We start from the raw sequence: 22,786 nt of genomic DNA, 5'->3' as shown, positions 1-22,786 counted from the left end.
TCTATCATCATTCTACTGTATCTATCTTTCCTTATATCTATCTATAATGTATCTATCTATTTATCACCTATCATCTATCTCTTTGTCCGTCTGTCTAAGTATGTATGTATGTATCTATCTCTCTATCTATCCTTCTATCTATCTCTCTGTCCGTCTATCTAAGTATCTATCTATGAAGTATCTATCCTTCTATCTATCTTTATATAACCTATCTATCTATCTTTCTATCTATCTTTCTGTCAGTTGATGTAAGTATCTATCTATCTATTTATTTATCATCTATCTATCTATCTATCTATCTATCTATCTATCTATCTATCTATCTATCCATCCATCTATCTCTCTGTCTGCTGGTCTATCTAAGTATCTATCTATATATCTATCTATCCATCTATCAAGTATCTATCTATCTTTATATATATATATATATATATATATATATATATATATATATATATATATATATATATATATATATATATATATACACTCACATACAAACTATGGCAATAGGAACACAACTGTTCCAGCAATAAAGCTGATCAATGCACATGTGAACAGTTTCCCTGATTCAGAGCTTCCTGAACGAAGTGAAAAATAATCCCATTGCTAAGCCAACCATCCAAGTGACAGATTGCAGACCAGAGCAGTTGCTACCAATGTATCTGGGTTGTGGGAGCCTCCTGCAATGTAAAATATTATGTGGGTTATTTTTATTTGTGATGAACAAACAACTTTGGTTTTGGGTTCACTGTTAAGGCAATGTGTAGACTGCTTCCTTTAATGGAACAAGCTGTGTTGAGTAGGCAGTGGCCTCAGCTATATAAACCTGCCTTGGGAGTATAGCAATTTACTTCAGACCTTGGTGAGTACATGCAGAAGCGCTTTGTTGTGTAGGGAGAGTTACCAGCACACCCAATTTACAGTCATTAAAACATAAACATACAGTACCTACTATTTACTATTTTTAACTGCCAATTATTTTAAAGTAATTAGTGCAAACACATTTATCAATTTAAACTGGACATATCTTACAAAGTAATCCACAGTACAGGTTATATAATACAATAAATGCATTGTAACCATTACCTATAGGATACATATTGTAGCAATCTTGTATAATATAGATTTCTACCAATAATTCTAACACTCTCTCTTTTTTTTACAGGGGGGGCACCATACATCTTCTTTCTCTGCTGTTCTGAAGGGTAAGCGTTTGGCCAGATTCAAGTGGATGTTAAGCTTATTCCCCTAGTAAACAAAGCTTTCCAATCATTAAAGGGACATGAGGTCCATAATTTCTCTTTCATGATTTATATAGGGCATACAATTTTAAACAACTTTCCAATTTGCTTCTATTGTCCAGTTCGCTTAGTTCTGTTGGTATTCTTTGTTGAAAAGCATACCTAGATAGGCTCAGTGGCTCAGAGCTAGCTGCTGATTGGTGGCTGAACATGTATGCCTCTTTTCATTGGCTTATCAATATGTTCAGCCACCAATCAGCAGCTAGCTCTGAGCCACTGAGCTAGCTGCTGATTGGTGGCTGAACATGTATGCCTCTTTTCATTGGCTTATCAATGTGTTCAGCTAACTCCCAGTAGTGCATTGCTGCTCTTTTAATAAGGGATACCAAGCGAATGAAGCAAAATTGATAATAGGAGTAAATTGGAAAGTTGTTTAAAAATGTATTCTCTATCTGAAACATCAAAGAAAAATGTTAGGTTTCATGTCCCTTTGAAAAAGGAATCTATTCACTAAAATCTTCAAACTTGAAAACATTCTCCATTCTAATACTGGTTTTAAGGGTGTTAAGGGGTAAAAGGCAACTCCAATTATTACTGGTCTAATCCCCCAATTCTTAAAAGTGCCAACAGTCCAATTTAGTGATGAAAGTAAAACACTAAGTTGTTGAAATATCTTTACATTCTATGTCTGTGCTAGACTAAGTGGCCTGTGCACACATGTGTGCTTGTCACACAAATGTCACTCTAAGTGTTTAGCTTTAGCTATATTTGGCATTGGCCACCCATCCTGTTATTTGGTGCATTTTTTAGAGGCATTAAATGTCCTATTTTTGTAGAAATCAGTTATCTTGGGTCTTCTGTCATGTAATTATTTTGTTAGCACCCCGATTGCTATTGGGCATCCATGTTTATTTTTTATTGTGAATTAGATCAAAATATAACCTGCTGCTTTTTATTGTTAATCATATTATAATAGTATTTTTTATGGATAATCTTTATAGTGTACTAATCAAGGTTACATTTTAATTCTGTTTTTTCACTAATTGATCTACTACTGTCAGTTAAACTAATCCTTTTATTACAATAAGTATAGCACAGGGATATTTTCCTCTCTTTCATATAGATTGAATTTGCATTAATAACGCCTATTTTCAGCCTTGATTCCATTAAAGTTGGAATTTATCTCCCAATTTTTTTTTGTTTTGTGTGCAAAATTACATTTTCTTTTTTAAAACTAACAAATTAGTCAAATTTGTATGTATAATAATTTAGTTCCAGGTAACAACTAGTAATTTAGCAGACAGATATATAACAGACTTTAAGGTTATTTGTTAAAGCTGAGAATAAAAAATGCATTTAAAAAAAATAATATTTTATTAAAGTCAGACTAACTGATTATTTTTTCATTAATACGCATGAACTTTATAAGTACTAAAATGTGTTGTGACATACATCCTTGACATTTTAAAATATAGATATTTATATATACATTTATATATATATATATATATATTCTGTATATATATAAATATATATACTGTATATAGTATGATATTTAAATCTAATGTTACTTATATATGTGTCATAATACATTTAAGTGATACGTTTCTAAAAAAAAAGTAAGTGTGTAGTAATGACTGCTTATAGTATTTAAAGGGAACACTTAAAGAATGCAATATAAAATGTCTTATATTGTGTAGTAAAAACTTCACTATATTATTTTATTATTTATTTTGCCCCCTTTTCTGGAAATGTGGAGTTTCCTGGTTCCCACAACAATTGGTGCAGCCTCCAGACTCTATAAGCTCAATTCTGCTATACAGCTAATCTTTGCTTATTTTAGCATCTCATTTATATCTGTCCCTAGCTATCCTCAGCCGAAAAAGACCTAGATTACGAGTTGAGTAACAATTACACTTTCGCGAGTGCGATATTTGCAGTCCACTCAGTAATACCAGTGCACGCAAATGTGCACTGGTATTACAAGTTAAGCACAATGTGAACGCGACCTTGCGTTCGCTTTGCCTTGGAGCCTTTCACTAATGAGAGTGTGCTCCCATAGGCTTCAATGGGAACCCCTGTTTTCATGCTGTGAAACAGGGCAAAGTACCTAGTGCAGTGCAGGGGGTAAGTCACACAGTATTGGGCAACAAATTAAATATATATATGGATATATATATATATATATATATGTGTGTGTGTGTGTTTATATGTGTATATACACATATTAACATATAAATATATATATATGTGTGTGTGTGTGTTTATATGTGTATATACACATATTAACATATAAATATATATATATGTGTGTGTGTGTGTTTATATGTGTATATACACATATTGACATATAAATATATATATATGTGTGTGTGTGTGTTTATATGTGTATATACACATATTGACATATAAATATATATATGTGTGTGTGTGTGTGTTTATATGTGTATATACACATATTGACATATAAATATATATATATGTGTGTGTGTGTGTTTATATGTGTATATACACATATTGACATATAAATATATATATGTGTGTGTGTGTGTGTTTATATGTGTATATACACATATTGACATATAAATATATATATGTGTGTGTGTGTGTGTTTATATGTGTATATACACATATTGACATATAAATATATATATATGTGTGTGTGTGTGTTTATATGTGTATATACACATATTGACATATAAATATATATATGTGTGTGTGTGTGTGTTTATATGTGTATATACACATATTGACATATAAATATATATATGTGTGTGTGTGTGTGTTTATATGTGTATATACACATATTGACATATAAATATATATGTATATAAGCATATACATATATAGTTAGAGTACAATCACAGTCCCCATAGACCGCAATATTAAGGCACTTTCAGAGTGTCTTTTGTCTCACACCCCACATCCCTGCACTTTAACACCTTATAACTGCATTGTGCCGTTTAAAAAAAAAATGCTTATATTTTTATTTTATTAAAAGGACCTGTCAACTTTATTTGGGGGGTATTTAGGGCAACTTTTTTTTATTAACCAGATGTCTGACCTCTAGTTTATTGCACTTAGCACAAAGTGCTCCTACAAGCTCACAGGAGCATTATCCAGCCACTTGTACTGACTGGTTATCTAACGTGCGCCCGTAAACGGCCAAATTTGCCCCTTCACGAGCGCACATTAAAATAGTACTCCATTTGTAATCTAGCCGTAAATAAGATAAGAAAAACCAAGGATTCAACATGGTGGCACCCATTACATTTCGGAAACTAAAACTTTACACCCATTGATTTAATAGTTAAATAAGGAATATGTCCCACATTTTGAGCAATATGCATGTATTGTGTGTATTCCTAGTTTTCAGCAAATCTCCCAAGCAGTAATATGTCCAGTATAGGGCAAAAATATTGAAAAGTTACGTACTATAGATTTACTTCACCCCATACACAATAGTAGCAAGGTTTTCCATGAGATGGGGTTTTACTTGTATTGTAACATCCCTATAATAAAATAATCAAGTTCAATTCTAAATAAAAAACTTTCTTACAGGAATTTACAGCAACCATGGGTGACGGGGAAATGTCCATTTTTGGAGAGGCTGCTCAATTTCTCCGCAAATCTGATAAAGAGAGATTGGAGGCCCAGAACAAACCTTTTGATGCCAAGAACACCTGTTACGTGGATGACCAAAAGGAGCTTTATGTGAAAGGTTTAGTCACTGCTCGGGAAGATAGCAAAGTCACTGTCAAAACTGATGATGGCAGGGTAAGGAAAAAAAGATTTTTAACTTAATAGGGCTAAGTTACACGTTTTATTACATTCAATGTCATTTTGTTTCTTTCCATTCCAGACCGTAACTGTTAAAGAAAGTCAAGTTTACCCTCAAAATCCCCCCAAGTATGATAAAATTGAAGACATGGCCATGATGACCCATCTGAATGAAGCCTCTGTGCTGTACAATCTCAAAGAACGTTATGCAGCATGGATGATTTACGTAAGTCTGGTTACTTTTAACTGAAGTCTCAAATCTTATAATTACTGAAATATCTAGTCAGTTATAATATAAAACATTTTAGCTTATAAAGAAACATCAGATAGGTAAGTGTGTTTATTTAAAGGGACAGTCTACACCAGAATTGTTATTGTTTTAAAAGATAGATAATCCCTTTATTACCTATTCCAAAGTTTTGCATAACCAACACAGTTATATTAATACACTTTTTACCTCTGTGATTACCTTGTATCTAAGCCTCTGCAGACTGCCCCTGATCACATGACTTTTTATTTATTATCTATTGACATTTTAGCCAATTAGTGCTGTGTTGTGCTAGCTCTTAAATAACTCCACGGGCGTTAGCACTGTTTTATTTAAATTAATTGTACCCATGGACAGCGCTGCAGAATATGTTGGCACTTCATAAATAAAGTATAATAATAATAATAATCTATATGGCTCACATGAATGAGCAGTCTTCTGTTGTCAAACGCAAATAAAAAAGCATGTGATTAAGAGGCTGCCTATAGTGACTTAGAAACAGGCAGAAATGTAGAGGTTTAAATGTTATAAAGTATATTAATATAACAATGTTGGTTGTCTAAAGCTGGGGAGTGGGTAGTAAATGCATTGTCTATTTTTTTAAACAATAACAATTTTAGTGTTGACTGTCCCTTTAAACTATAAGATAAATTGGATAAGACTCAGAATTAAGTGTCTAACAATCCATAAAGCATTCAGAATAAACATTCTTGTTTTTCTGTGATACCTTTCAGACATACTCTGGTCTTTTCTGTGTCACTGTCAATCCATACAAATGGCTGCCAGTGTACAACCCAGAAGTTGTTGCCGGCTACAGAGGGAAGAAGCGTATGGAAGCCCCACCACATATCTTCGCCCTCTCTGATAATGCCTATCAGGCCATGTTAACAGGTATCATTCCTTTATTAACTTATTTATCTGCATATCTAACACATCTATATGTAGATTAGTTCACTTATATGATTACGAATGTACCTGTAATTTTTCTCCTTTGTCCCCAGATCGTGAAAATCAGTCTGTCCTGATTACGTAAGTAAAATGTTTCATCTGCATATTCAGTCTGTATATTAGCATTGTATCTTCATTTATTAGACTGAACGTTTATTTTCCTTTCATCTCCAGTGGAGAATCTGGTGCCGGTAAGACTGTGAACACCAAGCGTGTCATCCAGTACTTTGCAACAATTGCAGCTCTTGGAGACGCTGGAAAGAAAAAGGAGCTCACCAACAGTTTGCAGGTATAATAGAATCTCTATATCTACACTAGTTCCTTAAGGTAAAGGGACATTAAACCAAAAATGTTTATTTCATGATTCAGAGAATACAATTTAAACAACATTACAATTTACTTCTATTATTTAGTTTGCTTCATTCTTCAAATATCCTTTGTTCAAGAAATAGTAATGAAAATGGGTGAGCCAATCACACAAGGCATCTATGTGCAGCCATCAATCAGCAGCTACAGAGCATATTTAGATATGCTTTTCAACTAAGGATATCAAGAGGAGTGAGAAAATTAGACAATAGCAGTAAATTGGAAAGTTGTTTAATATTATATGCCTTTTCTAAATCATGAAATAAAAAAATTGGGGTTCAAGTCCCTTTAAAAGATAGCTGAATCGGTTACACTGATTATAGAAAAATGTATTTAAAATAACTGTTCCTTCATTTCAATATTAAATTGCCCAATAATTGTAAAATCATTAATCCCATTGCAATGTATTTGTTAATCTTACTAACACACAAAACGTAATTTGGAGAGGATGGGTTTCATGAATAAATGGCTTTTTATTAAAAAAATGTTTTGCCTATATGGGGTCTATTTATGAAAGGCCTGTCGGACATGATCCAAAATTGCGGATCATGTCCGACAGACCTCGCTGAATGTGGAGAGCAAACGCTCTCCGCATTGCACCAGCAGCTCTTGTGAACTGCTGGTGCAACGCCGCCCCCCTATCGGCCGCTAGCAATCAGTGTCAATCAACCCGATCGTATTCGATCTGATTGAATTGCGGCAATGTCTGTCCGCCTCCTCAGAGCAGGTGGACAGGTTATGGAGCAGCGGTCTTTAGACCGCTACTTCATAACTGGTGTTTCTGGGCTCATCAGAAACTCTGGGCTTCAAGCTCCATACGGAGATTGATAGATAGGCCCCTATAACTCAGATTAAATACATTTTTAAAATTAAAATAATGACAATTATATTGATTTATATTGACATCACCTATAATCCAACCTTATAAATGAGACATATGTTATTATTAGAGGCAATATAGTGCAATCTATCAACTAAGAATTTGGTGCAACCTAAATAAAAGGAATATTTGATTTTAGGGAAGTCTGGAAGATCAAATCATCCAGGCCAACCCTCTGCTGGAAGCCTTTGGTAATGCCAAGACAGTGAGAAATGACAACTCATCTCGTTTCGTAAGTAATATAATATAGATTTCCTAGTTCGCATCGGTTTAATCGTGTTTCTATTATGGTAACCTTGTTTTCCTTCATTGTTGATATTTAGGGTAAATTCATTAGAATTCACTTTGGAACCACTGGAAAACTGTCTTCAGCTGATATTGAGACATGTAAGAAACAATTTGCTCATGACTTTATGATCATTCCAGAGAAAGTATTTTGTTTTATTAATCTGTATTTCACTATATCTTTCTAAAGATCTGCTGGAGAAGTCCAGAGTTACTTTCCAACTGTCAGCTGAAAGAAGCTACCACATCTTCTACCAGCTCATGACAAATGCAAAACCAGAGATTGTTGGTAATTTCTCATTATTTTTTCTTCTTCTTCAAAGTAAAATTCTACCTCCCCAATTATAAAGAATATTAAGCAGCCATTTATAATTAGATTAACTTTAAGTGTCACATTAATCAATCATATAACTTCTCAGTATATTTCATGTCTAATGTTGTGTATCTCTGTTGTTTTTTAGAGATGCTTCTGATTACCACAAACCCATATGACTATCCTTCCATCAGTCAGGGTGAGATTGTTGTGAAGAGTATTGATGATGTGGAAGAATTTATGGCCACAGATGTAAGTATTAAGTATATGCTTGACAACAACAGCACATTACTTTCAATATTGAAAGCGAATGAACATCGTGTTTTAATCCACAGAGTGCCATTGATGTCCTTGGTTTCAACTCAGATGAAAAGGTTGGAATCTACAAAATGACCGGTGCAGTCATGCATCATGGAAACTTGAAATTCAAGAATAAGCAAAGAGAGGAACAGGCCGAGCCTGAGGGCACTGAAGGTTTGTGCTATTGCTATCTGTTGCTCAGCTAAAATGTTAATGACTAGCTCAGAGACTAAAAGTATATCTTTTTATTTGCAGTTGCTGACAAAATTGCCTATTTGATGGGCCTGAACTCAGCTGATATGCTAAAAGCTTTGTGCTACCCAAGAGTAAAAGTCGGCAATGAATATGTTACTAAGGGTCAGACTGTGCCACAGGTAATTTAAAAAATAAATAAATGACCAGATGAATTAAAAAGATTCAAAAGTTCAGTTTTAGAGTTCACTACTTTATTTTACTGTTATTTCCCTTAGGTCTACAACGCTGTGGGTGCTCTCTGCAAGTCCGTTTTTGAGAAACTGTTCTTGTGGATGGTGACACGTATCAACCAACAGCTTGATACTAAGCAGCCCAGACAGTTCTTCATTGGTGTGCTGGATATTGCTGGATTTGAAATTTTTGATGTAAGTCATAAAAAAAAATATTCTGTTGCTATACTGATAGTGTATATCAAACAAACAATGGAATACATTTCTTACATTTACTTTGGCATTTACAGTTCAACAGCTTGGAGCAGCTCTGCATCAACTTCACCAATGAAAAACTGCAACAGTTCTTCAACCACCACATGTTCGTCCTGGAACAGGAGGAGTACAAGAAAGAAGGAATTGACTGGGAATTCATTGACTTTGGTATGGATCTGGCTGCCTGCATTGAGCTTATTGAGAAGGTGAGTCCTAAAATTAAATATTTCTTCTTGGTACTAAGAAACAAACCAAATTTTGTATTGAATTTACCCGGTGTAATTTGTATTTACAGCCTATGGGCATTTTCTCAATCCTTGAAGAAGAGTGCATGTTCCCCAAGGCTACTGACACTTCCTTCAAGAACAAACTGTATGAGCAGCATCTGGGCAAGTGCAAGAACTTTGAGAAGCCCAAGCCTGTCAAAGGAAGGCCTGAAGCTCACTTCTCTCTGGTTCATTATGCTGGTACTGTGGATTATAACATTAGCGGCTGGCTGGAAAAGAATAAGGATCCACTGAACGATTCAGTTGTACAGCTCTACCAGAAGTCTTCAGTGAAACTGTTGGCCTTCCTCTACGCCGCACATAATGCTCCAGAAGGTAATTATTTAATTTCTGTTTTCAGCTTTTGTTCTAGTGTTAAAAATAAGAGAGTTTTGTGAAATTAATCATTTCAATATTTTCTTAAACAGCTGATAGTGGTGGAAAGGGTGGAAAGAAGAAGAAGGGTGGTGCTTTCCAGACAGTGTCTGCTTTGTTCAGGGTCAGTATCTCTATAACCTATAAGATAGTTTACACTTAGCATATGTAAATTCTAAGGAATGATTGCAAACATAGTTAAACAAATGGAAAATATAAATTTTAATATATTATCTTTCAGGAAAATTTGAACAAGCTGATGACCACCTTGAGAAGCACTCATCCTCATTTTGTACGCTGTCTGATTCCAAATGAGTCTAAGACTCCTGGTAAAGTATCCCTTTTCACTTAATGAAATGCCAAATATTTTTACTTAATTGTGTCACTCCCTACACACCTGTCTGTTGTAACTAATATTATTCTTTGCCACCAGGTATTATGGAAAACCATCTGATTATCCATCAGCTGAGATGCAACGGTGTGTTGGAAGGTATCAGAATCTGCAGAAAAGGATTCCCAAGCAGAATCCTCTATGCTGACTTTAAACAACGGTAAATATCCTAACTTTGTTTCATCCCTCAAAGTATATCTGTTTTATAAAAAAAAAAACGTAACTTTAAATTTTACAATGCATTTTAACTTTTGCCCATAAATCTACTAGAGATGTATTTATTAGCAAGTGATCGATGAGTTTCATGAATTCCCTTTTATTTTCTAAATCAAGTAAACAATATAATTTTAAATACTTAAGCAAAAATGTTTCACGTATTTAAATGCTTCATTTTAATATGCATGATATATTTTATTTTATTCTCTTTTAACTTGTTTTGCTAAAAGGTACAAGGTACTGAATGCAAGTGCAATCCCAACTGGAGAGTTCATTGACAGCAAGAAAGCGTCTGAGAAACTTTTGGGATCTATTGATGTTGATCACTCTCAGTACAAATTTGGACACACCAAGGTACAAATAACCACATATTAATTAATTTACTAATACAGCATCTTTTTTCAAAATGTTTATATGGTCGTCTTTGCTTAAAGGTGTTCTTCAAGGCTGGTCTCCTGGGTACCTTGGAAGAAATGAGAGATGAAAAATTGGCACAGCTCATCACTTGCACTCAAGCTCTTTGCAGAGGATACCTGATGAGAATTGAATTTAAAAAGATGATGGAAAGAAGGTATTATTTACATTGTGTTATCCTTTTTCAATATGTATTTTTTCTGCTGTAAAGTTTTTTATACACATTCTAACAATCTGTTCATTACCACAAAGAGAGGCAATCTTCATCATCCAGTACAATGTCAGATCTTTCACAAATGTCAAAAACTGGCCATGGATGAAGCTGTACTTCAAAATTAAACCTCTTTTGAAGAGTGCTGAGACTGAAAAGGAAATGGCAAACATGAAAGAGGAGTTTGAAAAAACCAAGGAGGCTCTGGTCAAGGCAGAAGCAAAAAAGAAGGAACTAGAAGAAAAAATGATTGCCCTTCTGCAGGAGAAGAATGAATTACTCCTACAATCCCAGTCTGTAAGTAAAAACAAATATGAACAGATGTTTAAATAAATAAATTCACTTTAGTAATGCAGCTTGCTGATGTGCAACTCATATTGAAATAGGAAGGTGAAAGCCTGGCTGATGCTGAAGAAAGATGTGAAGGGCTCATTAAAGCCAAAATCCAACTGGAGTCTAAGATCAAGGAAATTACAGAGAGACTTGAGGATGAGGAGGAAAGCAATGCTGAGCTAACAGCCAAGAAGAGGAAGTTGGAGGACGAATGCTCAGAGCTGAAGAAAGACATTGATGACCTGGAGCTTACCTTGGCTAAAGTTGAAAAGGAAAAGCATGCCACAGAAAACAAGGTTCGATCAATGGTTTCAATGCATCAGTACTATATAATAATGGAAATATTAAAATTGTAATTGTACCTTATATTGGTATTTTGGTCTACATTTAGGTTAAAAATCTTACTGAAGAGCTGGCAGCACTTGATGAGAACATCTCAAAGGTTTCCAAGGAAAAGAAAGCACTCCAAGAGGCTCACCAACAAACACTTGATGATCTTCAGGCTGAAGAGGACAAAGTCAGCTCTTTGACAAAGGCTAAAACTAAGCTGGAACAACAAGTAGATGATGTAAGCAATAATGGTACTTTTTATTTTGTTTAATGGTTTTCAAAGCATAGTTCTAAAATTAAAAATGTATTTGCATCCAATAGTTGGAAGGATCCCTGGAACAAGAGAAGAAACTTCGTCTTGACCTTGAAAGAGCCAAGAGAAAACTTGAAGGTGATCTTAAGCTGTCTCAGGAAACAGTCATGGATCTTGAAAATGACAAGCAGCAAACAGATGAAAAACTCAAGAAGTTAGTACATTTATGTTTATTATTATTTAACAAATTGTAAGTATTTCTAAATTTGTAAAATAACTAATATTATTTTTTTAATGCAGGAAGGACTTTGAAATCAGCCAGCTGCAAAGCAAAATTGAGGATGAACAAACACTTGGTTCTCAGCTGCAGAAAAAGATCAAGGAACTGCAGGTATGATTGTAGAATATAGATTATGGACTATACATAGCACTTTATTTTTATTTTATTTATAATGAATGTTCTTTTCCACCTCCTAGGCTCGTATTGAAGAACTTGAGGAGGAGATAGAAGCTGAACGTGCAGCTCGTGCCAAGGTTGAGAAACAGAGGGCTGATCTCTCCAGGGAACTCGAGGAAATCAGTGAGAGGCTAGAAGAGGCGGGAGGAGCAACATCTGCCCAGATTGAGGTGAACAAGAAACGTGAAGCTGAGTTCCAGAAATTAAGACGTGACCTGGAAGAGGCCACTCTTCAGAATGAAGCCATATCTGCATCTTTGCGCAAGAAACATGCTGACAGTGTTGCTGAGCTTGGGGAACAAATTGATAACCTGCAACGTGTTAAGCAGAAGCTTGAGAAAGAAAAGAGCGAGTTTAAGATGGAAATTGATGACCTCGCTAGCAACTTGGAGAATGTCTCCAAATCAAAGGTAAAAAAAATGTTATTTAAAGAATTTTAAAATTTTTAAATAACTGCTAAGTAACAGAATAAATTATAGGTATTAGGATAACATTTTATATTTGTCCTGAAGGCCAACCTTGAAAAACTTAACAGAGTAATTGAGGACCAACTCAGTGAAGTGAAGGCAAAGGATGATGAGCATCAACGTCTTCTCAATGACATCAGTACTCAACGGGCAAGACTCCAGACTGAGAATGGTATAGTATATATCTTAAAAAGTATTTATGTTATACATTAAAACATCCCACCATATGTGATATTAACCTAATGTTAACAAACGTTTATTTAAAAAAAAAAAACTATATATATTGTGGTTTACATTTATGAAAAAATATAAAATCTACAAATATTAAAACATTTTGCTAACCAAATTAATGGTCTGTGTTGTTTAATCATACATTAAATAATTGACACAGGTGAGCTTTCACGTCAACTTGAAGAAAAGGAGTCTCTGGTTTCACAGCTGTCAAGAGGAAAGCAGGGATTCACTCAGCAAGTTGAAGAACTGAAGAGGCAACTGGAGGAGGAAACAAAGGTACCAGAATTAAACTAGAGAATACTAATATTCAATAACACATCAACAAGCACATATAATATATTATAACATCTTTAATGTCTTATTAACCAATATAAGTTTATATAATATATAGGAATATATATAAGAATATTATCCTTTCAGGCTAAGAATGCCCTTGCTCATGCACTGCAATCATCTCGCCATGACAATGACCTGCTTCGTGAGCAATATGAAGAAGAACAAGAAGCAAAGGCCGAGCTTCAGCGCACTTTGTCTAAAGCAAATGGCGAAGTTGCCCAATGGAGAACCAAATATGAAACTGATGCCATTCAGAGGACTGAGGAGCTGGAAGAGGCCAAGTATGTTCATAATATTTAGATCAAATTTACATAACTATGTTTAAAAATCCCTGCTAACAATTATTTATTTTCACATTTTCAGGAAGAAGCTTGCTCAGCGTTTACAAGATGCTGAGGAGCAAGTAGAGGCTGTGAACTCTAAGTGTGCATCCTTGGAAAAGACCAAACAGAGGCTGCAGTCTGAAGTGGAGGACCTGATGGTGGATGTCGAAAGAGCAAATAGTGCAGCAGCTGCTCTTGACAAAAAGCAAAGGAACTTTGATAAGGTACATTAAAAGCATAATATTATGGTGTTTTAACATAAGTGGTCATTTGTTTTATGTTAAAATCTTTGTTGATATTTAACAATTTAAAATAAAGTATTAATACTTTATGAACTGAAACATCTTAACGAATGAAAATACTTGTTTTTAACAGGTTCTGGTTGAATGGAAACAGAAATATGAAGAGGGACAGGCCGAACTAGAGGCAGCTCTGAAAGAAGCCCGTTCACTGAGCACAGAGATCTTCAAGATGAAGAATGCTTATGAGGAGTCTTTGGAACAAGTTGAAACCTTGAAACGGGAAAACAAGAACTTGCAACGTATGTTTGATATACAGCACTGCTTCTTGGGTGGCATTTCAGTCTGTGTTTGTAATAGATAACAAAGATATAAAACATGGACATCTTTCCAGAAATAGATGTCTAACGCTATTTGTTTTTTATCTAAATTGCATACAGTTGTATCCCTTTACTTAGTAAGTGCAATATCATAAAAAAAATATTGACATTCTCACTTACAGAGGAGATCTCAGATCTGACTGAACAAATTGGTGAAACTGGCAAATCAATAAATGAGTTGGAGAAAGCAAAGAAACAAGTTGAACAGGAAAAGGGGGATCTGCAGGCTGCCTTGGAGGAAGCAGAAGTAAGTCATGGAAAATGTAATATTCTACAAGCAATAGAAGCAGTAATACAAGTTAAAACCTAGCTTGAAGGAAGTTTGAATGACAGAATTAAACATAAAGACAAACCTAATTTAATGGTCATACTTGCTATGTGGAGAAAAATAGTTAGAAGTGTACTAACCATCAACTAAAGAATTTCCTACCAAAGTTGGCATTAAAATTGATCCACAATATTTATGTAGTATAAAACTTGTACAGCTAATTATATCATTTTAATATATATTTGTATAATTTGTTTTAAGGGATCTTTGGAACACGAGGAAGCTAAGATTCTGCGTGTCCAGCTTGAGTTGAATCAAGTGAAATCTGAAGTTGACAGGAAAATTGCAGAGAAGGATGAAGAACTTGAACAACTGAAGAGGAACAGCCAGAGAGCTATTGACACCATGCAGAGCACCTTAGACTCAGAAATCAGAAGCAGAAATGATGCTCTGAGACTGAAGAAGAAGATGGAAGGAGACTTGAATGAACTCGAGATTCAGCTTAGCCATGCCAACCGTCAAGCTGCTGAGGCTCAGAAACAACTCAGAAATGTTCAGGCACAGCTGAAGGTATTTTACTGAAACCGATTAAATTGAAGTTGTGTTGGATATATATATATATTTATAACTCCAAAGTGAATTCCATTGTTAGTCAGTGAAGTAAAATCTTGTATTCTTTTTAAAAGATAGAGTAATTGTATTTTATTTTTGACAGAAGTGTCTAAACTGAAAATTGTAATAATCTCTTTAATTACCTAACAGGATGCTCAGCTGCACCTGGATGATGCAGTGAGAGGACAGGAGGATCTGAAGGAACAGGTTGCTGTGATTGAGCGCAGAAATACCTTGCAACAGGCTGAAATTGAGGAGATTAGGGCTGCTCTGGAACAAACAGAGAGATCTCGTAAAATTGCTGAACAAGAGCTTCTGGATGCTAGTGAACGTGTTCAGCTCCTGCACTCACAGGTGAAACCTTTGTGCTCCTTTATTTATATTAGACTCAATAATATATGATTATATAGCAAAAACTAACAGAATATGTTTGAAAACATTTTAGAACACAAGCCTTATCAATAGCAAGAAGAAGCTGGAGAGTGATGCTACTCAGCTCCAATCTGAAGTTGAAGATGTAGTCCAGGAAGCCAGAAATGCTGAAGAAAAAGCTAAGAAAGCCATCACTGATGTATGTGGGTTTTTTATACCATATTTATGAATATAAATTTATTTTTGTTGTTTGTATTGATACATTTTCCCCTTTTTATTATAGGCTGCCCTCATGGCAGAAGAACTGAAGAAGGAACAAGACACTAGTGCCCACTTGGAGAGAATGAAGAAGAACCTTGAACAGAGTGTGAAGGATCTGCAGCATCGTCTGGATGAAGCTGAACAATTGGCACTGAAGGGTGGCAAGAAGCAGCTTCAAAAACTCGAGTCTAGAGTAAGTTCAAAATACACTAACCAAAAGGCTAGACATATTTTCTGAGGCATCAAGAACAAACCACAACTAATGCTGTTGACCAATGTAGCATACTTTCAACATAATAAATATCTGAAAAATAATAACTTTTAACACCCAGGCCTCAAGGTAAAATGTATATATTAGCACCTGAAAGTTTTCCTATTTGTTTAGAAAGATTATGCAAGGTGATGTACAAACATGAAATAAAGGTTTTAATTTTTGATACATTAATGTCATTTTAAGGTGCGTGAACTAGAAAATGAATTGGAAAATGAACAGAAACGTGGTGTAGAAGCTGTGAAGGGCGTGCGCAAATATGAGAGAAGAGTGAAGGAACTGACCTATCAGGTAAGGACATGTATTTATGATTTGTGTATACTGAAATATATTTACATCTTCATTGTTTCTTTATGATTTATTATATATATTTTTTTCTCTTTCAGACTGAGGAGGACAGGAAGAATGTGCTTAGACTGCAGGATCTGGTTGACAAATTGCAGCTGAAAGTTAAAGCCTACAAGAGACAATCTGAGGAAGCTGTAAGTCAAAGTCTTTACTTTAAAAATTCACAAGTTAGAAATGTTAAAATTATAATGTAAATTAAACATCTAAATTATTGGTGCAACATACTATAACCTCTATCGCTAGTTACATAAAACGCATGAACAGCACGATGCTACCGCATTTAATTTAAAAGAGCTAACCTTGATTTAGAATTTAAAAATCTGACCATATTATATTGGATGAAACATATATAAGGTCGGGTGGACAAAAGTAAGTATTTAAATAAAACAAAGCTATTTTTTCATGATTCAGACAGGGAATACAATGTTAAACAATTTTTCCAACACCTAAGTAGGATCTGCAGCTGAGCATATTGGATGAGCCAATGAAAAGAGGCATATATGTGTAGCAACGAGTCACTGGTTAGCTTCTAATGGTGTATTGCTGCTACAGATCCTACTTAGGTGTTCTTTTTCAACAAAGTATACTAAGAGAACGAAAAATAGATAATAAAAGTTGGAAAATGTATTAAATTTGTATCTAAACCTTTAAATAAAAATTATGGGTTATATTTAACTTTAATGATACGCAATTGGTTCATTAAAAAAAAGTAAAAAATATTTTAACATCAATATTTTTTTTAATCAAAAAAACAGTTTGGTTTCAAATGTTTTAAGATCACACCCCCATAAAGTGTACAAAAGTAGAAAATGAATTAACATTTTATGCAAAACTAGTTAATCATAGGCTTCTAGAATAAGTTACATTATATCTCAATTTGTCGATTAAATTGTTTTTATAGCCTTTTTATTTTTATAACAAACACTTTTTCCCAGTTATTGATTTTTCCCCAATTTCCCCCTATTTTCTTTTTCCTTAGGAGGAACAAGCCAATTCCCATCTGAGCCGTTTCAGGAAGGTACAGCATGAACTTGAAGAAGCTGAAGAGAGAGCTGATATTGCGGAGTCTCAAGTGAATAAGCTCAGGGCTAAAAGCCGTGACGTCGGTGGCAAGGTAAGGCTTTACTAAATTGGTTTCACTTATATGTCTTCATACTGATAGAATGACGTGGGTCATATTTATAACTTTTGTCCATTTGTTTGTTTTGCAGAAAGCTGAAAGTGAAGAGTAAAGAATCTTTACTGATGGAAGATTGTGAAATTAGCATAATGTGAATTTCTCACTTCTTGAAACCCCCTACCCTATTTTCTACCTCTGTCTGAATAAATTATTTCAAACTTGTAAAAATTGTGTTTAATGTTTTTTGTTTTTTTTCCCCATAAACTATATTTTATATTTCAATATTGAACAACTGCAGATATACTCATCATAGAGATCATGATTAGAAAATTATCTTAACTCTTGCACTTAGAAATATAGGACCGGATGATCAAAAACTCAACACATAGAGAAAAATCATACAAAACCTTTTTTTTTTAGCATTATACTGTAATGTAGGTGTATCACATTCACAAACAGAATCCTTTAAAGCAGGGATGGGGACCTTTCAGAACTACATTTCCCATGATGGTCAACTAGACTTCAGAGTGCCTAAGCATCATGGGTAATGTAGTTCTGAAACATCAGGAGTGACAAGATTCTAAAATCAGCTTGTTTAAAATTCTGTAAGGGACTATGGAGCCCTATATATATAAAAAATAATAATAAATCAGGCTCTGAAAACAGCTGATACCAAGAGTGGCCACCTTCTAACGCATTCGGCAGTAAACACAACTGCTGAATGCGCATAGCTAGTATACACTGATGATATATACTGTGTACATATATATATATATACACACGCACATAGTGGGCCACCAACTTTGTAATTGTTTAAAACTTCACTGAGTTGCAAAGCCAGAAAATAAATGCACATCTGTAAAATAGACTCCACCATCAAAATAGGTACTTAAAGGGACAGTAAAGTCATAATTAGACATTCATAATTCAGACAGAACATGCAATTTTAAACAACTTTCCAACTTACTTCTATTATTTAATTTGCTTCATTCTCTTGTTATCCTTTGCTGAAAGGTTTATTTAGGTATACTCAGTAGCAGCAAAGAACCTAGGTTCAAGATGCTGATTGGTGGCTGCATATATATGCCCATCCACTAAGATCCAACAATGACCTGCTCCTTGCATCTTGACTATCACCTCTTTCCATGCTAGACTGCAGGACTTCTGTCGTGCAGCACCTACCCTCTGGAACACTCTCCCTTGTGCTGTCAGGCTTTGCCCTAATCTTTCTTCCTTTAAATGCTCCCTGAAGACTTTTCTGTTCAGAGAAGCCTACCACCCAACTCAATAATAAATTAATTTCACTTACCTAACATTTCCCTCAAATAACTCTGCATTAACATCTTTCTCATGCAGTCCTCACTTCCTGTTTCTCAAACTCCTACCCTTCTAGATTGTAAGTCAGGGCCGGCCCTAGCCATTGCGGGGCCCAAGGCAGGATGACAAAATGGGGCCCCCTTTATCCCCGCCCCCAACTCCGCACAATCTCCGCCCCAACTCCGCCCCCACCATTTTTACTAATTAAAAAAAAAAAAATGGGAGAAAAATCATTTAAGGTAATGCACAACATTTTAAATAAAAAACATATAAATCCACTAAAGTGGAGCACTATAACATTGTATATATTGCAATACATCAGTTATACTATTGCAACATCGGTTTATGTATATAATGAAGATTTATGCTGACAATTCGGAACAGTTGAGTTGAAATGGGCCTTATTTTTATGTGTTTTCTTATGATAACAAGAACATTACAGAGATGTCAGTGCCGCCCTAGCAAGTGCAGGTCCCTAGGCAGAATGACAGCGCGGGCCTCTATCCAGAACAAAAAATACTTAAAAGAAATGGGGCAATGCACTGTACCACACAAACACAGTGCACAGATATAATACACACACTCAGACACATACACAGCCAGCCCACACACACACACACACAGCCCACACACACACACAGCCCACACACACACACAGCCCACAAACACACAACCCACACACACACACAGCCCACACACACACACACACACACACACACACACAGCCCACACACACACACAGCCCACACACACACACAGCCCACACACACACACACACACACACAGCCCACATACACACACAGCCCACACACACACACAGCCCACACACACACACAGCCCACACACACACACAGCCCACACACACACAGCCCACACACACACACAGCCCACACACACACACAGCCCACACACACACACAGCCCACACACACACACACACACACACACACAGCCCACACACACTCACAGCCCACACACACACAGACACACAGCCCACACACACACAGCCCACACACACACACAGCCCACACACACACACACAGCCCACACACAGCCCACACACACACACAGCCCACACACACACACAGCCCACACACACACACAGCCCACACACACACACACACAGCCCACACACACACACAGCCCCCACACACACAGACACACAGCCCACACACACACACACACAGCCCACACACACACAGACACACAGCCCACACACACACACACACACAGCCCACACACACACAGACACACAGCCCACACACACAGCCCCCACACACACACAAACAGCCCCCACACACACACACAAACAGCCCACACACACAAACAGCCCACACACACACACAAACAGCCCACACACACACACAAACAGCCCACACACACACACAAACAGCCCACACACACTTTCACTCTGTCTCATATACACACAATGCATTTTAGTGGTGGACACATTTTAGTCAAGGTCTAATTGAGATTGATAAGTATATAAAAGTAAATGTAATTTATCACAACAGAGGGATGTATTATTTTTGGATGTCACAGAAATCAAAGCACTTGCCATACCACAAATTAATGGTCCATACCACAAATGTATCACAAGAAATACAGAAAAAAACAGATTCATTAGCATTAGAAATCTTTAAACACATATACTATAACCTTAGTCTTTGTGCTCCTCTTAGCTTGTCTCCCCAAATTACCTTATACACATTTACTTGAAGATGATATTGCCAAGATGACATCACAGAATGCATACTTGTATTGTATGTATATATACACAGATTATTATATATATATGTGTTATAACAAATAAACAAAGCTGTACGCAGAGTTTAATAAATTATGTAAATCACTCTGACGTTTTAAAATTCATCTAAGTGCTTTGTTTTCTCAGTTTAAATAGGAGGTGCTGTTCTCTCATTCAATCTTTTGCTGCTCACCACATGTATTTAGCACTGCTATGTTACTATCTGCTGCACAATGTACTATACTCTCTCCAGTTTGATGCTCACCACTTGTATTTAGCACTGCTATGTCACTATCTGCTGCACAATGTACAATACTCTCTCCAGTGTGATGCTCACCACTTGTATTTAGCACTGCTTTGTTACTTTCTGCTGCACAATGTACAATACACTCTCCCGTGTGAGGCTCACCACTTGTATTTAGCACTGCTGTGTCACTATCTGCTGCACAATGTACAATACTCTCTCCAGTGTGAGGCTCACCACTTGTATTTAGCACTGATATGTCACTATCTGCTGCACAATGTACAATACTCTCTCCAGTGTGATGCTCACCACTTGTATTTAGCACTGCTATGTCACTGTCTGCTGCACAATGTACAATACTCTCTCCAGTGTGATGCTCACCACTTGTATTTAGCACTGATATGTCACTATCTGCTGCAGGAGGTACACTACTCTCTCCAGTGTGATGCTCACCACTTGTATTTAGCACTACTATGTCACTAGCAGCTGCACAAGATACACTACTCTCTCCAGTGTGATGCTCACCACTTGTATTTATCACTGCTGTGTCACTGGATCTCACTGAGAAACAAGCAAGAATAGAAAAGGAGGGGAGGGAATGAAAGCTAATCCTGAATACAGCGGCACTAGATGTATTTTCAGCTTCTCCCATGTACAGTTTACCCTAGCTTACCTTCCATACTGCAGGAATAGTAGTTCTCCACTGACTAGTACATGGGAGAAGCTGAAAACACACCTAGTGCAGCGATTTGCTTTCATTCACTCCCCTTCTTTTCTACTCTGCTTGTTTCTCAGTGAGCTCCAGTGGCACAGCAGTGCTAAATAAATGTGGTGAGCATCATTGGAGAGAGTACTGTAAAATGTGCAGTAGTGACATAGCAGTGCTAAATAAATGTGGTGAGCATCATTGGAGAGAGTATTGTAAAATGTGCAGATAGTGACATAGCAGTGCTAAATACAAGTGGTGAGCATCACACTGGAGAGAGTATTGTACCTTCTGCAGCAGACAGTGACATAGCAGTGCTAAATGCAAGTGGTGATCATCACACTGGAGAGAGTATAGTACCTTCTGCAGCAGACAGTGACATAGCCGTGCTAAATACAAGTGGTGAGCCTCACACTGGAGAGAGTATAGTACCTTGTGCAGCAGATAGTGACATAGCAGTGCTAAATACATGTGGTGAGCATCACACTGGAGAGAGTATAGTACCTTGTGCAGCAGACAGTGACATAGCAGTGCTAAATACATGTGGTGAGCATCACACTGGAGAGAGTATAGTACCTTGTGCAGCAGATAGTGATATAGCAGTGCTAAATACATGTGGTGAGCATCACACTGGAGAGAGTATAGTACCTTGTGCAGCAGATAGTGACATAGCAGTGCTAAATACATGTGGTGAGCATCACACTGGAGAGAGTATAGTACCTTGTGCAGCAGACAGTGACATAGCAGTGCTAAATACATGTGGTGAGCATCACACTGGAGAGAGTATAGTACCTTGTGCAGCAGATAGTGATATAGCAGTGCTAAATACATGTGGTGAGCATCACACTGGAGAGAGTATAGTACCTTGTGCAGCAGATAGTGACATAGAAGTGCTAAATACATGTGGTGAGCATCACACTGGAGAGAGTATAGTACCTTGTGCAGCAGACAGTGACATAGCAGTGCTAAATACATGTGGTGAGCATCAGATTGAATGAGAGAACAGCACTTCCTGTTATCTGACCTCCTGGCCAGCCCCTGACTACTACTCTACTTGTCGTATAGTGTGTTTTCTATAAATTGCCTTTTGCTTTTGAAGCACTCTGAATGTCACAGAGTGCAGTTTATGCCTCCTGTGACAGTTTATGGCTTCATGTAATACCTGCCCCTCTTCACACTACACCACATCTAACAGGAAGAGGGAAAAGAAATTGACTTCTGGAAGTGCAACT

The 22,786-nt window shown here is 36.3% G+C and overlaps 1 protein-coding gene across 1 annotated transcript; it reads left to right on the top strand.

Moving 5' to 3' along the window:
* Nucleotides 1-1,054: 1,054 nt before the first annotated feature.
* On the top strand, nucleotides 1,055-17,769 carry LOC128642601 (myosin-4-like). Its single transcript, XM_053695371.1, has 40 exons — nucleotides 1,055-1,208; nucleotides 4,806-5,021; nucleotides 5,107-5,250; nucleotides 6,027-6,183; nucleotides 6,294-6,321; nucleotides 6,415-6,529; nucleotides 7,626-7,718; nucleotides 7,810-7,873; nucleotides 7,962-8,060; nucleotides 8,233-8,336; nucleotides 8,420-8,558; nucleotides 8,640-8,758; nucleotides 8,855-9,004; nucleotides 9,100-9,270; nucleotides 9,360-9,666; nucleotides 9,759-9,829; nucleotides 9,947-10,034; nucleotides 10,139-10,256; nucleotides 10,543-10,666; nucleotides 10,747-10,883; nucleotides 10,979-11,234; nucleotides 11,324-11,566; nucleotides 11,662-11,838; nucleotides 11,922-12,067; nucleotides 12,154-12,244; nucleotides 12,331-12,720; nucleotides 12,823-12,949; nucleotides 13,169-13,287; nucleotides 13,432-13,628; nucleotides 13,711-13,894; nucleotides 14,046-14,211; nucleotides 14,412-14,536; nucleotides 14,819-15,127; nucleotides 15,320-15,523; nucleotides 15,615-15,740; nucleotides 15,825-15,995; nucleotides 16,260-16,364; nucleotides 16,460-16,555; nucleotides 17,401-17,535; nucleotides 17,633-17,769. Exons 2-40 carry the CDS (start codon nucleotides 4,821-4,823, stop codon nucleotides 17,651-17,653), a joined length of 5,817 nt encoding a protein of 1,938 aa, XP_053551346.1. The 5' UTR covers nucleotides 1,055-1,208; nucleotides 4,806-4,820; the 3' UTR covers nucleotides 17,654-17,769.
* The last annotated feature ends 5,017 nt before the right edge of the window (nucleotides 17,770-22,786 follow it).

The sequence above is a fragment of the Bombina bombina genome, chromosome 12 (assembly GCF_027579735.1).
Source record: "Bombina bombina isolate aBomBom1 chromosome 12, aBomBom1.pri, whole genome shotgun sequence".
Classification (NCBI taxonomy): Eukaryota; Metazoa; Chordata; class Amphibia; order Anura; family Bombinatoridae; genus Bombina; species Bombina bombina.
Note: the sequence above shows the minus strand (reverse complement) of the source record. Positions and strands in the feature narration are given on the sequence as shown.

Bases quoted from the DNA above. Each gene is read 5' to 3' on its own strand.
- LOC128642601 (XM_053695371.1), top strand. From the start codon at position 4,821: ATGGGTGACGGGGAAATGTCCATTTTTGGAGAGGCTGCTCAATTTCTC. The intron at 8,337-8,419 runs GTAAGTATTAAG...TTTAATCCACAG, and splicing joins AAGAATTTATGGCCACAGAT to AGTGCCATTGATGTCCTTGG. The intron at 9,830-9,946 runs GTCAGTATCTCT...ATTATCTTTCAG, and splicing joins CAGTGTCTGCTTTGTTCAGG to GAAAATTTGAACAAGCTGAT.